This window comes from Diachasmimorpha longicaudata, chromosome 17 (assembly GCF_034640455.1).
Source record: "Diachasmimorpha longicaudata isolate KC_UGA_2023 chromosome 17, iyDiaLong2, whole genome shotgun sequence".
Classification (NCBI taxonomy): Eukaryota; Metazoa; Arthropoda; class Insecta; order Hymenoptera; family Braconidae; genus Diachasmimorpha; species Diachasmimorpha longicaudata.
Genome location: NC_087241.1, coordinates 2,005,524 through 2,020,777, shown reverse-complemented (window position 1 = coordinate 2,020,777; position 15,254 = coordinate 2,005,524). Strand labels below are relative to the sequence as shown.

Here is a 15,254-nt window from a genome sequence, read left to right as displayed (position 1 = left end):
CGCCGCGCACGGCTTCTAGAGGTACTTGTCCCCTGTTTTCTTGTCGCCGACATCAAAGTTGGAGAACACCTCCCTAAATCATATCTTACTTCTTGGTGTTGGTGTAAATACGTGACTCTCTAAACAACACGTCAAATTTTGTGGGAGTATGAACTGAATTGTTGTTGACCTTAAATTTCCTATAAATAAATATCAGAATAATTGTGATAATACAGTAAAATAACCGCCATGACTGTGAGTTAATATAAATCAATGATATTTATTTAATCTTTAGGTTTTGAGAATTTCTTGAAGTGATTTTCTTTAGAGGTTATGTGTGCATTTTGTGTCATAATTGAGTGGGAATGAAGTTGTTGATTATTTTGTTGCTATTTCATTTTGCAGCAACGTCCAGATGATCACAGAAGGAAGTGGAGCAGGGAGGAATATGAGAGGATTGCCCTTCAAAGGCTCCAGGAGGAGATTGCGGAAGAAGAGTTGGGAATACCGAAAGCTCCAGCAGTGAAAAGAGAACTTCTGAAGCAAAGAGATTACAAAGTAGATTTAGAATCGAAACTGGGAAAAAGTGTTGTCATTAATAAGGCCACACCTTCTTCACAGACTGGAGGGTATGACACTTATCTATAAACTGAGAGAAAAATATCGTAGATTCTACGGAATATATTTTGTTGGATGCATGTTCTTTCATATGAAAATAGAATCTCACTGTTTCAACATTTAAAATCTTCGTTTTACCAGTGGGTTCCCTGTAAACCGCAGATAAGGACATGTTCGGTTGAAAAGTAGTCCATTTATTTATTTATTTATTTATTTATTATTCCATTGAAAACATCTTATGACATGCGATTCCGTTGATGAAGTCTACAATAAGTTCTCAGATCGACGAAATGCGATATAGTCAAATAACTATTCAAATGTGGTGAAATATTCAGGGAATTCAACGGAAGATGCGATAGATTTGAATTCCCATGTGATGGAATCATGAGGTTTCTGTTCGGAGCCCTTAGAATCAAGGATTGAAGCCTGAACTTTAATCACGTGCTCAGATATTTTGCATCACCAAGGGCTTATGCCATTGACACTATTGAAAATCACTGAGGGTTTAAATAAAAAAATAATCCGTCTATTTTACGACATTTTTCTCTCAGTATTTGTTTTCTTTTTTTAATTAATTGTTAATTTTTGCTTTACGCTTACTTAAGATATCTCTCACCTTTTCAGTTCTACAAGGGGTTTATCTTTCAGTAAAACTGAATGTTTTTATAGATAATTTTGAGGAATCTTTCCTGGAAATTAGACTATTTTAGTCATGGCGAACTAATTATATGATTTAGCATTCGTTAGAATGAGATACACTGAATTATATTACACTTCCGCATTCAAATACGGAATCTTGGAATTAAACTTTTCTAATAATAATAATTTCTCTTCTAAAAAATCTGCAGAATAAATTTATCTTCTACAATTTTTTTGCCAAAATTTCTCCATACGAGAATGACTCAAAAATTCTCCTTCAAGATATTACTACACAAAATTTACCCTCGCATATTTGTTTATGGAAGTTTATTGATTTATTGAAAAGTGAAGAAGCTTTAACTAAACATTCAATTGTTCAATTAAATTCAGGAGAGCTTCTAAAATGGGACTTGTGCGAATTAAAATGATTTTCTCTCAGATATCGTTGAGAATTATAACAAATTTAAATTGCATGACTTTTAATTTAATTAAATCCCTGAGTTGGCCTAAAATGTTCACCAGTTTGATATTTAGGAGGTTGGGGCATTTTCGGATCCAACTTGGATTTGAAAATTTTTGGGACAAAACAAAATTTATCTGACTTTTTTGACACAACTCATGCAATTCGATTAATTTTCCACTGGTTTTCATTATTTTAAACTGGTTTCGATGTTTTTTCTTGCAGATACTATTGCAATGTGTGCGATTGTGTTGTGAAGGACTCCATAAATTTTCTGGACCACATAAATGGAACTAAACGTGAGTATTTATTCTGCTTAAGATCATCAAATATTTTCTACAGTTTTGAGTGACACGATGTTATCTATTTTAGATCAACGAAACTTGGGAATGTCGATGAAAATCGAACGATCGACATTGGATCAAGTGAAGGCCAGATTTGCTGCGAATAAAAAGAAAATGGAGGAGAAAAAAAAAGATTATGATCTGGAACAGAGAGTCAAGGAACTTAAGGAAGAGGTGATTATAAAAAGAAATGTTTTTTTTTTCATTACGCGGCGAGGAAAGTTTAATAAAAAAATATCCAGAAATTTGAGTAACTCTGGAGCGAAATATTATTCAGAAAAAAAAAAATTCAGACTAAAACAAAATGCAGAGTCAGAGAGTAGAGTTTTTACGGTATTTCGTAAAAAGTCAACAATTTTTATATAATTTTTTTCTAACGTTACGTAAAAATTCAACGAAAGTATTTCCCCTGTTCCAAGTCTAGTGAAATATTAAATGAATCAGCTCATGGGACGTTGAATAAAATATTTGTGTCTTTCATAAAATTTTGGGATATTTAAAACACATCAAGACTTTAAAATTGACAAAATTATTGATATCCAGAACATTAAATATATCATCAGGAAAATATTCGTATCTCAATATTCAATATTGGTCATTTCGATATATCGAAGGGTCTATGTCTGCATCAGAGAACATGGTTGACAGCATAAAGCTAATGGCAAAGAAAATAAACTTAATGCTGATATCGATATTTTTTTTTCGTTAGTCAGATGCATATCAAGGATCGTATAAACAGACTAATCGTTAAGCTCACTCAGCTACTTCAGAATAATTTGCAGATGTCAGTATTTTATGATTGAGTGTATGGTTTAATTTTCTATTCGTTTTGATTTTAGTTTTGATATTTTGATTTTTTATTTCAATTTGAGATTTTAGTTCAATCAATTTTGTAGATAATTCGAGTGATTATTCAACCGAAGGATCGAAGATAATTATCAGCTTATCTTTGACATTTGAGTGAAAAAATAACGCGATTAGTTAATTTAGGAACAATATCATTTTTAAAAAGTCATATTTTTTAACACAATTCAGTTGGATTGATGTCTTATTCCCTTAAGTGTTTATAAACACCGAGGAATTAATTTAAATTTTGGAAAGATCAAATGTCTTGATGTGTTTAGATGTTATCCCTAATAACAAACTTAAAAATGCCCCATTTCAAGGGAATTTTTAAGTTTTCTACTATAGTTTTCATGAAAAAAAAAAATACTAGTTATTCTCTTGTTATGGAGGCAATGAATACCCCAATTTAATATTTTATAATAATCTCCGGGAACTTAAGAACAAATTATCGATGATATTTTTAAAGTTAACATTTTGGAACGGATCGCAAATATTTTCAAGACGAAACAGAAGTCATAAAAGAAAAAACACGAATGAGTTTGTCTACAAGATACCCCAAGACAACGTTTTATGGAGTGGTTGGCCCTGAAAATTTTTGAAAAATAAATAGAAATAATAAAAAACGCCAAACAAAGGTTCTGTATGATTAAAAAAATAGTTTAAGGAATCTCACTGTCTCTGTTAAATTCCATAGCATCAATTTAATTCTCAATTTATCAAATCAATCCCCAAATTACAATTTATTCTTTTGTTTCATGTTCACAGGAAGAAAAAATAAAAGAATATCGAAAAGAACGGAAGAAGGACAGGAAAAGAAAAATAGAAGAAGCGAATGAGGAAGAGGAAGCTGGAAGTGTCAATGAAATGGCAGCGATCATGGGATTTTCCGGTTTTGCCTCGAAAAATCGGAAATAATTATTTAAAATCACACTGTCCATATACTAGAATTAATTATCGTTAAATTACTCATTTCCACAATAAATATATGAAATTTTAACGACTTTCGAGGTGACCCAACTTCCCGCGATTATTTTCTTCCAATTAATTGTCTCTCAACAAATTCTCCTGCAAAAGAATTCCCGTCATCCAAATTCTCTTGTGAGAAAATTCCTAAGAATGAAATTGCTTTGCTAAATTTTAATTGATAATCTGAAATTACAACAATTTGGGTGATATGTCAAGTGAAATAGGAACAACATGATTGATTATTGATGTACTCTAGTGTTTACATCTCATTTTAGTAATTCTCGGTTTTCTATTTGAATTTCTTTGAGCATATCGTCTGCTATCTTCAGTTCATGTCTGGCAGGGGAACCATAAATTCATCATTTGCCATTGAAATTCATTAAATCTGCTAAAGGTGGCGAATAACTGATGTTGGATAATGTTGTGGACCCCTTAGAATTAAATAGAAAGACTATAATTTGGAGATGTACTGAGTACCATAAGACTGACAAAAATGGTAATCATGTTTCTATCATTTTTTAAATCAATTTGTGTTGAAAATACTGTAACCAGTCCATTACCAGACGGTTTACAGGTCATTGCAGTCGTGGAAATTTTTTACGGAGGAGATTTCTATCCATTTAATTTGTGAATTTGATTTGATTTAATCAAAGGGAATGAATGATTTTCGAGATATTGAATTGTTTGTAAACATCCTTGTTTGAAATTTATTTTTCAAAATGTAGGTGTCAACTTTTATCTGCATCTTTCAATACATACATCTCCAATCAGACAAAATTAAAATATCTTGCCAGTTTTCCACCTTTTCATGAAAACTATTGCTGAACTAAATGAAAGGAGTAGAAAGAGGTTCAAAATTTTATATACTTTTAACTTTGTAAATTTAGATACTTTTATTTCTATGTAAATATATTTCTTGAAATATCTCATAAATTAGTTGACGAACTCATTTTCATTTTTTCAAAATACTTTTCTCAGCCTAGCGACTTGTTTCAGCCACTATTTAGAGCAATTGAAATATTTATAGCCATTCATATATTTTCCAAGAAAATTCCTCTTTCTTTTTAATTTTTCAGTTTTCAATTCACGAAAAATTGTGGGCAAAATGATAGCAAATTAAATTTCGTCCTATTCCTCTTCAACAATGCAATTTCGAATATTTAATATTTAATTTGTTATAAATCATTTCCTGTCAAGCCTGAATATTTTCCTGCAACTAGTTCCACCTTCAGATCGATATTTTGCGCGACTGGATACAGTGATGTGATTACTTTCAGTTGCCAAATTTTCCAACTCATTAAATAGATAAAATTCAAAAAACTTCGTATATAATTAGTATTAATTATAAATTAAATTTCGGAAAGCATTCTTATTTTTTAAACATTTCCTTCTCACAAACAAATAATAAAAATCAAGTTTTGTGGATTTTTGAATAATCTTGGTGAACATCTAAAAACAATCCTCGACGATGAACCTTTGCCAATGATTAAATAATAATTAAATAATATGTTAAACATAACAGTTCATTACACATTTCATCCAGAATCGTTATTTAACACCTGGAAATCCACAAAAATCAATTTTCTATTTATTACTTACTTTTTAATGCTTACATTGCGTCAATGAATTTTATTGTTCTCAAGCTACAAATTGCTGACATTAATTAAATGTCATTAATAATAAAAACTATCGTGAGAGCGCCCTCCGCCCGAAAAGGGGGTACCGTCCGGTTTATGGGTCTGTCAGGCTACCTTTTTCGTATTCTAGAATACCCAGAACGGAATATTCCAGATTTCTCCAGAAAGTTTCCGAATTTCCAATTTCACATCAACTCTGCAACACAACGCAATGAATTTCAACCAAATCGTTTCAGAAATCTCAGCTATTCAAGAGTGAAAATGCCATCTACTCAGTTGTCATCGTGCAACACAGCCAAACGATGATCAGCAACCGATTTATTATATTAAACAAATAATTACAAAATACAGCTCGATTAATTTTAACATCAGACTTGAAGAGAAGAAAAGGACCAACAAGACGACAATCGTTAAATCTCACTCTCCAACCGACGAATGATTTTCTCAATACATTTCTTAATCGTTGACATGTCCAGTCTCAAAATTTCCTTTATCGATAACAGGTGACTGTTGACACTCTCATCATCCTCATCACGATCATTATCTTCTTCTGGAGAACTCGACACGAAGGACCGCTGGGAAGCAAGTGGATCTATTGATGCTTGACCTGAATCCTGGGAGACAACGCTTCCATTGTCTAGAACACCTTCTTCACTAAAATCTTGACTTGTAACGTTCAACCACGGATTGGAATTGTCTCTTGGTAATGAAGATGACGGAGTTAACTGAGCAGATTTTTGCGAGGAGGCCACTGACTGATGTTCTCGGATAGAATGAAGATCATCTTCAGGAACAGATTGGTTTACAATCATAGGGACTGGTTGAGAAACTTTCGGAGATTCATCATCAAGATTAGGGTCTCCAGTGGGTAGGATTTTCTTTGGAGGTGGCATTTCTTGCTGATCTCCATTTGAAACATTTTCTTGAGAGACGTCGTCATGGCTGTCTACGGAGATCGTTCTGAGGTCTTTAGAAAGCTCCATCCCGTCGGAAAACCTCAGTGTTCTAGGTGTCAAGATGTTTCCTGAACCTGAAATGGTCCTTTGAAAACTGAAAAAATTCCTTTCGGGTGAACATTTATTCTCATCATCGACGAGCTGGTACGTCACTGGTGAAGGTGAAAGTAGACCGTCTCCTGCGTTAAATTGGCGACTTTGATCGCTGGGAATGTCTTCTTGGGATAGGAATACTTCCGTGACTCCTGGAGAAATTATTTGTTGAGATGATACCTCCTCTTCTTCATCAGTGATGATCAACATTACTTGAGAGTCTGAATGTTTTTGTTCTTCATTTGGAGAGATTATTGGAATAGTTGGGCTGATATCGTCAGTCTCTGATTGCCCTTGTGATATAATTGAAGTGCAAACTGAACTCTGGGTTAATTTCAACCCAAAATTTGACGCGATGTCATTGATCAACGGTACGTTGATAGAATTGTTTAAAATTTGGAATCCTTGATACACATTTTGCGTAAGAAGGCACTTGTTTAGCAAATGGGTAAATTCTTGAATTCCAGTGGAAGAATGTCCCGTGCAAGGACGTCCACTGGCTGTAGAGAAGTCAGGAGACATCTCATTTCTCTGGGCAGCATTTCCCCAAGTGGCTGGAAGGTGCTGAGAGAAAGTAACACTTCGATTTTCCTCTTCCAAGTGATTGATGAGAAAGTTCTTACGAGAGACAGTTTTCTGATCCACTATTGGAGGATCAACGTGCCTCGAAAATTCTGAACTTGGTACGATGTAGTCTGAAGTCTGGATTTGGTCAGGTGCTGAACAGAGCTGCTGATTGATGACATTATAATTATTCCTCCACTTATTCTCCAGATTCCTTTCAAATTTTAACACTTGATTTTGCGGGACGTTTTGATAAAAGTTCTGTGAACTACACTTCCCTGAAACTTTCTTCTGATTTAAAATTCTGGTTTTTGTCTGGGACAAAAGTGTTGGACTGCACAATTCTGGTTTTTGTGAACTCTTCCCCGAAAGATTGCGAAGAGTTGAGGAACAAATCTGATAACTGTCGCCAGCTTCACGTGTAACACTTTCCCTCGGTGTTGTATCCATAATGTGACCCAAAAAATGTTCTCTACTTGTCTCTGAAAGCTGGGAGAAAATTATGTTCTCAGACTCGATCTTCGATTCTTCTGGGAATTTATCAATTTTCCCGGTTGTGTCGTCACCATTGTCGATTGAATTGATGTCTGCAGAGCAGGGACTGAAGTAACCCTTGTACTCTGCGCTGTTCTCCTCTACCTGCTCTCGAGACATCTTGGGGACTTTCCCTGGTGTTACCAGTTCATTGTCACTGGGAGATTTATTCCAGTGATGTGCTCTTTTGCGAAACAAACTGGGAGTAAATTCGAGAAGTTTTCTGGAGAAACATTTTGGAGTTTCTGTCTTTAGGGCCTGGGCATTCAGGTCACTGTTCTCATCGTTGAGGGGTTCAGGAGATTTTTGTCTTTTTGGAGAATTTTCAGGAAAGGAGATTGCGATTTTTACGGACTTCATTTCTGGAAAAGAAGAATAGACAACTGAAATTCAATTAAATGATGATTGTAATGTGGACGCGATTATGTCTGTGGACTCGTTGCTCGAAAAAGTTGAGGTGACAGGTTCTGGGGAATTTTTTAAAAAATATTTTGACTAGTTAAACGTCAGGATGAGCATTTTTGGAATTTTTGATTCATCAAGCTTTCAGTTTTAGGAAGAAAGTATTTCACCATTTTTCTTCAAATACTTTTTTATTGAACGACTGAAGTTATGTCAAAGGTGATAATTAATAGGATGAGAAAGTAAATTTATGAGTCCTTAGGTCTAGTTTATTAGCCATTATGTCTTTCATCATCAGTTTCTCGGATTTTGTAGAAATATGCAAAATGACATTTATAAAAAATTGAGATGATCTGACTTTTTTAGAAAAAAAATACAACAAAAATGTAATTCAAGATTTAATGATGTGAACACATTCAAAATTTCTACAACATTCCATCAGCTTCGGGAGTTTTGTAGAAATTGGAAAGACGTCTCGGGGCTCGTGGAACCGTCGCAAATATGAACAACATAGAATCAAAATCAGATAGACCTAATAAATCGAAAAAATTCACCGATGCCACAGATTTTAGATAAATAAAATGAATCTGTAAATATGAATTTTGGAAGTATTTAAGAAGAATTTTATTTAAATCATAGTTTATGAACTAAATACCTGGGATTTAATATTTTCAATGTGAAAAAACTTAATGTGGATAGGAATTGACTGATGAAATGTGGACTTACGGAGTTGTATGAAGATTTCTAGTGATAAATGAATCATTAAGTCACTAATGGACTTTTATCAGGAAAGTAATGAGTCTTTGAAATTCAAGATATTTTTAATTCTCAATATAGAGTTGACGACCGTTTCAAGTCATTCATAAAAGTGAGTAAAATTAAAGCAGAATCGTAAATTTTGATTGAGTCTTTAATTCTAGTTTTGTCAAGTGATACATTACTTCGAAATATTCTAAATTAAATAATGTACTATTAAGCCATGGGGAGTAATGATGACAAAGTCATACCAAAATTAACAAATAATTTACGGATTGTTGGCTACGCACTCAACGCGATCAATCGTAGTCGCACATCAGTTAAACATTCTGAAATTTACTTTTTTCGCATTTCCATTACGGTGGGAAAATCGGCTTATTGACATAATGAATCAACCAGAATGTTTATTAATGTCGATGGATGCAACTCAACAATATGTACAGTTGAAAGAAGTAAATTATTCAAGAACAGTGATAAGTGTGCAAAAAATGAAAAAAAAAATTTTTCCCATATTTTATCAAAAAACTCTCAGAGACTCGAACTTCGACAATTACAATCATTCCATTCGGGAGTAAAAATGAAGACATTATAACCAATGGATGAAGAATTATATCCTACTTTTAGGTCTAGACACGTCTAGTTAATTTTCTCCTAATTGAATGATTACGTGAATAGCCCTCGTCTCAATCTTATCTTTATGAATTTTTTTCACGTCCTGTAGAAGAGAAACTGCTTACCCAACGTTTAATTTCATAATTTTCTTCCAGATTTTGGCTGAAATTATAAACGATGCGTGATGAAAAGAAAATAAATACCTTTTTTGATTTTTTCAGCCAGCGGCTTTAAAAGAAACTTGAAAGAAGGTGGAACTTTGTTTTTTTTCCTCACTTTCAAGAAATCCAATTCTCTTGCAAGATCGTCTGTTACCTTGTGAATACCAGATCTGGAATGTAGAAATAAATTCAATTGTTTGTTTTGTGATACACGAATACTATTTAATTTAAAAACCTGGCGAATTCGTTGAAAATTACAATTGCTATCAGCTTTTGCTTAATTCTATTGAAATTTTAATAAAAGTCAATTTTTCTGAGTCACTTCTTCTCTCCTAAAATTTTCTCTCCAATTTCCATGACTTAAAGTTCTCAAGTCTTTTGAAATCTGTTTTCTTTCTCATCTCGAGAATCGTATAAAAAATATCTTAATAAAATGCGTTAAACTTTTTAAGTGAATATTTTTTGTTGGGCGAGCTTTTTCTTCAGAAAATTTGCTAACGAAAATTCGACAGTTCAGATTTTGTCTGTTTTTTTTTCAACTTATTTTTGTTTCATCTGAAAAATTAAATAAAATGTTTAGAATATTTTATCCTATAAAGGCTCTTAAAAATATCTTAATAGAATATATTATATAGAACAAAGGTGTGCATTTGAATTTTTCCATCACATTTTATGGCTCGTGATATGCGACTTACCCTTTCCCCTTCACGTCTTGCTCATTGTCATCAAAGAAATTTCACGATTTAAATGTTCTAAACCTTTATCAACCTATTTTTATGTCCTTCTTATAAAAAAAAATCATATAAGAACTGATTATTTAAGCCAAAAAAATTTTATAAAAATATCTTGAAGCAAATACGTTATATCAAAAAAGTAATTTCTATTGAATTTTTCTCGCGAAAATTTCAATTTCAATAAAAAATATTCTCTAGATAATATTTTCTAGTGAAAATTTCAATTTCAATAGAAAATCCATAAAATATTCACATATAATACCACAAGTGGTTCAAAATTATCGAATATTTCCCGATAGATTCGTTGCAAACAAATGAAGGAGTCAAGTTTTTCAGGCTAAAAAATCACGAGTGCGAAGCACGAGTGATTTTTCCTGAAAAACTTGACGACTTCATTTGTATGCAGGGAACCTAGAGGGAAATATTCTATAATTTTGAAGCTCGAGTGGTATTCAGGGGATTATTTTTCCTATCCAAATTTCGGCCAAGAGAATTGTGCCATGACATGAAAAGAGGTTTATTTGGTTAAGTGTCGTTTGTTTACCAAAATATTCAAAAAATTATCGCTGATATTCGAGGTAGGCTATACAAAATATCAACAAATGGTGCAATTCTATTGGCTGAAATTTGGATGGGAAAAATAATCCATAGAATTCAATAGAAAATATTCAATAGAAATTCCATAAAATTTCCTAACGCAGTCACTAAGTTTTTCCATAAAATCTGATCGTCTTTGATAACCAAAGTGTCTTTCTTCTTTTGCTGTACCCGTTTCCATCAGAAGTCCCAGAGATGTTTTATATCATCGAACGTATAAAAAATGTTTCCAACAAATAAATTCAACAAAAAGGGTTAGTCATCTTGTGATTTTATGTGAGAGGGTCGAGTTGGAAATAGGGCCAAAGTCGATAATAACCTTTTTAATGAATAATTTTACCCTTAATAAAAGCAATCCTCAATATATGAAGCCATGTGTCAGTCTGGAGGCGAATTTTGGCAAATATTACAAACATTAAAACATCTCAAGCACCTCACAATATCTCCCATTAGATTCGGTATCCCCAGTTTCTGAAGAGACTTTCCCTTAATCTGCTTCTCACTCAAGAATGGATATTTAATCTTTGTAACACACAGTTCTCTTTCTAAAATTTTACTCCAGCTGTTGCCAGTATTGAATTTCTGAATGATTTTCATGCAACACTTGTCCACGACATTATAGCACTTCTGATGACTCTGTGAATACACTTTGGGGATAAACTTGGCCTCCACTACCACTTCTGCCTTTACATCCATAATTGTTCAGTATCTCAACCGTCAAATACACAAAGAAATGATGCATTCATACTCAATGGAATGATGTTTACTTACAGTCGCTATTAAACAAATGACAATCAAAAATCGTTTCTTTTCGTTGGTTTTTTATTCTCCTTCTTTGTCTCTCAGTTCACCACAAAGAGCTGAAGATGAGCAACGTTCCCTCTGTCTAAAAAAACCACCAAAAATCATTTTTTTGACAAAACTTCAGGCCATTCGACGTCTTCTATTTTGTTACAGCAATAAACAATCAATTAGTGATGAGATAAAAATGGCGAGGGGGAAGAGAAGTGAGAAGTAAGATTTGTACAGTCAATAAATTGCCGAGAGAATCCCATCAGCGAAGATGTACAACGACATACGTCAGTTTCACCATTCACCAATTTCCTTAGATATCTCAAAATCGGCGGCCAATATCAAAATTTTTATAATGACCTTTTTTGTGGGGAAAATTAAGTTCTACAGAAACTGTTCTGACGAAAATTTCGTCATCTGCCTTAGATGCGAAGATATTGCTAAAAAACTCGACTGAGTTGAGGCATAAGTCAATTTGTCTCGGTGGACTGCTTCGTTATTAGATTTCTTCTGGTGGACGTGAATATGTAAAATGGAAATAATGTAACTACTTATTTCTGAAAAGATTTATAAATTATTCTTAACTGTAAGTGAACAAATTCCGTTGCTTGAAGGATGAAACTTTGTGCGACGTACTCAGCTGAAAAAAATTTAGTCCTGTTGCTCCTGCGTTACTGAGTAAGACTCCGACAATAAGTCCGTGGTTGACTTCTTTGTTCTTCCACCATTACCTCCCCCACCTTCCCCCCGTGTATTTATCCGCGTACATCGTAAACAAACGCAGTACTGCTATTTGCAGTGACTCTGGAAGTAAGGTAACTTGCGGGTATTTGTGATCATGAGTGATTTTTGTTCAGCGATTTGCATTTTTGTTTTTTTTTTGTGGATTTTGTCGAAATTATCGACAGTTTTGTTACCGACCGCGAGACGAATGGTGATTCTACTTTAATCGTCGGTTGGAATCGAATGATTAATATGCTCCAAAACCGCCAAATTAATAGTGAAATCGCTATCATTTTCAGTGCTTTGTTGTGGAGTGAAGTGGCACTCCAGGAGGATTTCTAGCAGTGGTAGTTCATTATGTAAGTGACGAATTAGTGTAAGAATAGTTAGGATTGTATCTTGGATTAGTAATAAATGTCTCGGGATATTAAAAAAAACACACCGATTGGTATTTCTATACGTAAAAAGAACAAAAATAAATGTTTGGAAACAGTGCGACAAGAAAATTTTTCTGTAGTGATTTGCCCTGAAAATTAGAACAAAATAAATAGAAATAAAGGTAGAGATAAAAGCAGGGGTTGATGATGAAGAAAAAATGGTTGAAAGAAGGCCGACGTTGTTGACGTTGATTTTGTCACCTCACTGTCTCTGTCAACCTCCATAACATCAATTTAATTCTCCATTTTCCCATTTACCCCAAGAATCTTGATTTTACTTCAACTATTTTTCTCATCATTCAGAATTTTTGTTTGGCATTCTTTGTTATTTCTATTTATTTATTAAACGACATTTTTTAAATGTCAGGGGGGGGGTTCCATACCCCCCCCCCCTCTTTCCATAGGAATGGAAAGTAAAACTCTTGTCTTATTCGTTTTTGGTTTGTCTCACACTCAGAGAAATAAACGAGTGAAAATCAATGAAATATTTCTTACAATAGTACCAAAACTATATTTTCCTGAATCAATGAAAATTCGTTTGCCTCGATTCATTGTTAGCTATTTCGAAAATTTGATTCCCTTAAAATGCCACGAACACTATCAAAATGAAAAATAATTAATTTGTTTCTAGAAAATATTTCTTTGCCACATCTTAAAAAATATTTTCTTGATTGACTAATTTTTTTGGTCAGTGTTCAGTCCTCGAACAAGCCAAAACAGCTCTTCAACACTGATATCAAAATATACTATTAATGAATTTAAGAGTATCAGAACTTTCACATTTCGTTTTTTGCGGTCAGTTTCTCGCAATCAAAATTACCGTTCCCATATTTTATTACAAACTACATTTTTCGAAGTAAATTAAAAAGTTATATCAAAGAGAAGAGATTCAACTCTTCGAAATCTACGGTGTGCTCCTCTTTTCCGGTTGGATTACCCCCACTTGGAGCTGGATCGAACGGGCTGAGGCCAGTTGGGAGGGGATGGGCCTTACAACTCGAGTAATAAAGGTCCCTCACCGTAATGTGCTCTATTCGGTCCCTTGAAACGTACTAATTGAGGTCAGGAGCAGTATTGCTTCCGAAAGTGGAGAGCTTGGTTCTGTTATAGATCGCTGGTCCATTTGAGGAGAAAGCGCATTACCATCAGAAAATTTGTAAACTTTTATACAGCTCATTATATGATAACCCCATCAATGGAGATGCGTAAATAAGTAAATAAGTTCCAGATATGGATATGTAACGTGACTCAGTGCTATCGAAGAAGATGAAAATAAAATTCTCAAAAAAGAGAGGTGATGAGGTGTTAGATTATAGGGGTCGAAGTAATCAAACACTTTTGGGTATCTTAAATACTGATTATTATTATTTAAAATGATTGGCCTCTAGACAGTTAAAGGGAACTTTTGTTGGATTCTTAATAAATAAATTTTGAATACAGATTTATTCGTAAAATGAACTGATATTTTAGGTAGAGTATTGGAAATGGGTTCTAAGAAATAATAATTCTATCAGTAATTTGAACTATTTTGTTCTTTATTATTGAACTCAAATGATTATGCTCGGAAGACACATCCGGTTTGTACTGATTCCTTAAAGGAACTAATTAGATCTACAAAGGGAAAGAACACCATTGACCTTTTAGTCACATGCTCTCAAAGAGTCCTATTCATTCCACTTTGTCTACGTACTTAAGGGGTTACTCTCATGTGATCACTTCGAAAAATCGATTTTTTTTTATATTTTGACAGTAAAACCTATTGAAAACATGCTGTGAATAATTCAGACCGAAATTCATAGTATTTGATAAGTTACAGCTCATAGTCGCCGACGTATCGTAAGCGACTGTCTACCAGGCTTTAAACTTTAAACGCATTTTTATCGAATCATCATTTTCTGAAACTGTCATGGTCCTAGAAAAAAAAGTATTCAACCGATTGCTTTAAAATTTACATATGTTCTTCTACTCATTTATAGTTATCGTCCCTACCAGAATTGTTTATTTTCGAAAATATTTTCATATTTTTTTAAACGATTTTTAACGAAAAAGAACAAGATTTTCGTGATTTTTTTTTGAAGTTCGATATTTTTTTTTTTAATGAAATTGATTATATTTGGTAGGGACGATAGCTGCAAATCTACTGAATAATAATCCATTCGATTTTTTTATCTCAGACAACATGAACAGCCACTATCACCATGACCAGTGAACTACCTTTTTTTGTTGGGGACTACTTTGACTTAAAAAAATATATGTTAAAAATGTAAAAAACGAAAAAAAAATTTTTTTGAACATTTCAAAATACAAATAAAAATCTATTAACAAATTAAAATGATTGAATTTTGTTGTCTTATTATTTGGACTCTACTACTTAAGAGGACACTGTACACACTATGAAATCTTA

General features: G+C 33.2%; 2 protein-coding genes across 4 annotated transcripts; one reads left to right on the top strand and one right to left on the bottom strand.

Annotated features, from left to right (window-relative positions):
• The first annotated feature begins 61 nt into the window (after positions 1–61).
• On the top strand, positions 62–3,887 carry LOC135170624 (zinc finger matrin-type protein 2). The gene is made up of 5 exons (XM_064136619.1): positions 62–234; positions 385–608; positions 1,922–1,995; positions 2,069–2,214; positions 3,652–3,887. The coding sequence occupies exons 1-5, from the start codon at positions 229–231 to the stop codon at positions 3,799–3,801; spliced, it is 600 nt and encodes a 199-aa protein (XP_063992689.1). The 5' UTR covers positions 62–228; the 3' UTR covers positions 3,802–3,887.
• Positions 3,888–4,067: 180 nt separating this feature from the next.
• LOC135170621 (uncharacterized) lies at positions 4,068–12,393 on the bottom strand. 3 transcript variants are annotated; one of them, XM_064136612.1, is made up of 4 exons: positions 12,276–12,393; positions 11,332–11,784; positions 9,610–9,737; positions 4,068–7,998 (listed from the first exon to the last, which is right to left on the bottom strand). In XM_064136612.1, exons 2-4 carry the CDS (start codon positions 11,592–11,594, stop codon positions 5,900–5,902), a joined length of 2,490 nt encoding a protein of 829 aa, XP_063992682.1. In that variant the 5' UTR covers positions 11,595–11,784; positions 12,276–12,393; the 3' UTR covers positions 4,068–5,899. The 3 variants fall into 3 exon arrangements, with proteins under 3 accessions (XP_063992682.1, XP_063992683.1, XP_063992684.1); XM_064136613.1 differs by lacking the exons at positions 11,332–11,784; positions 12,276–12,393 and adding an exon at positions 11,239–11,285; XM_064136614.1 differs by lacking the exons at positions 11,332–11,784; positions 12,276–12,393 and adding an exon at positions 9,803–10,231.
• Between the last annotated feature and the right edge of the window lie 2,861 nt (positions 12,394–15,254).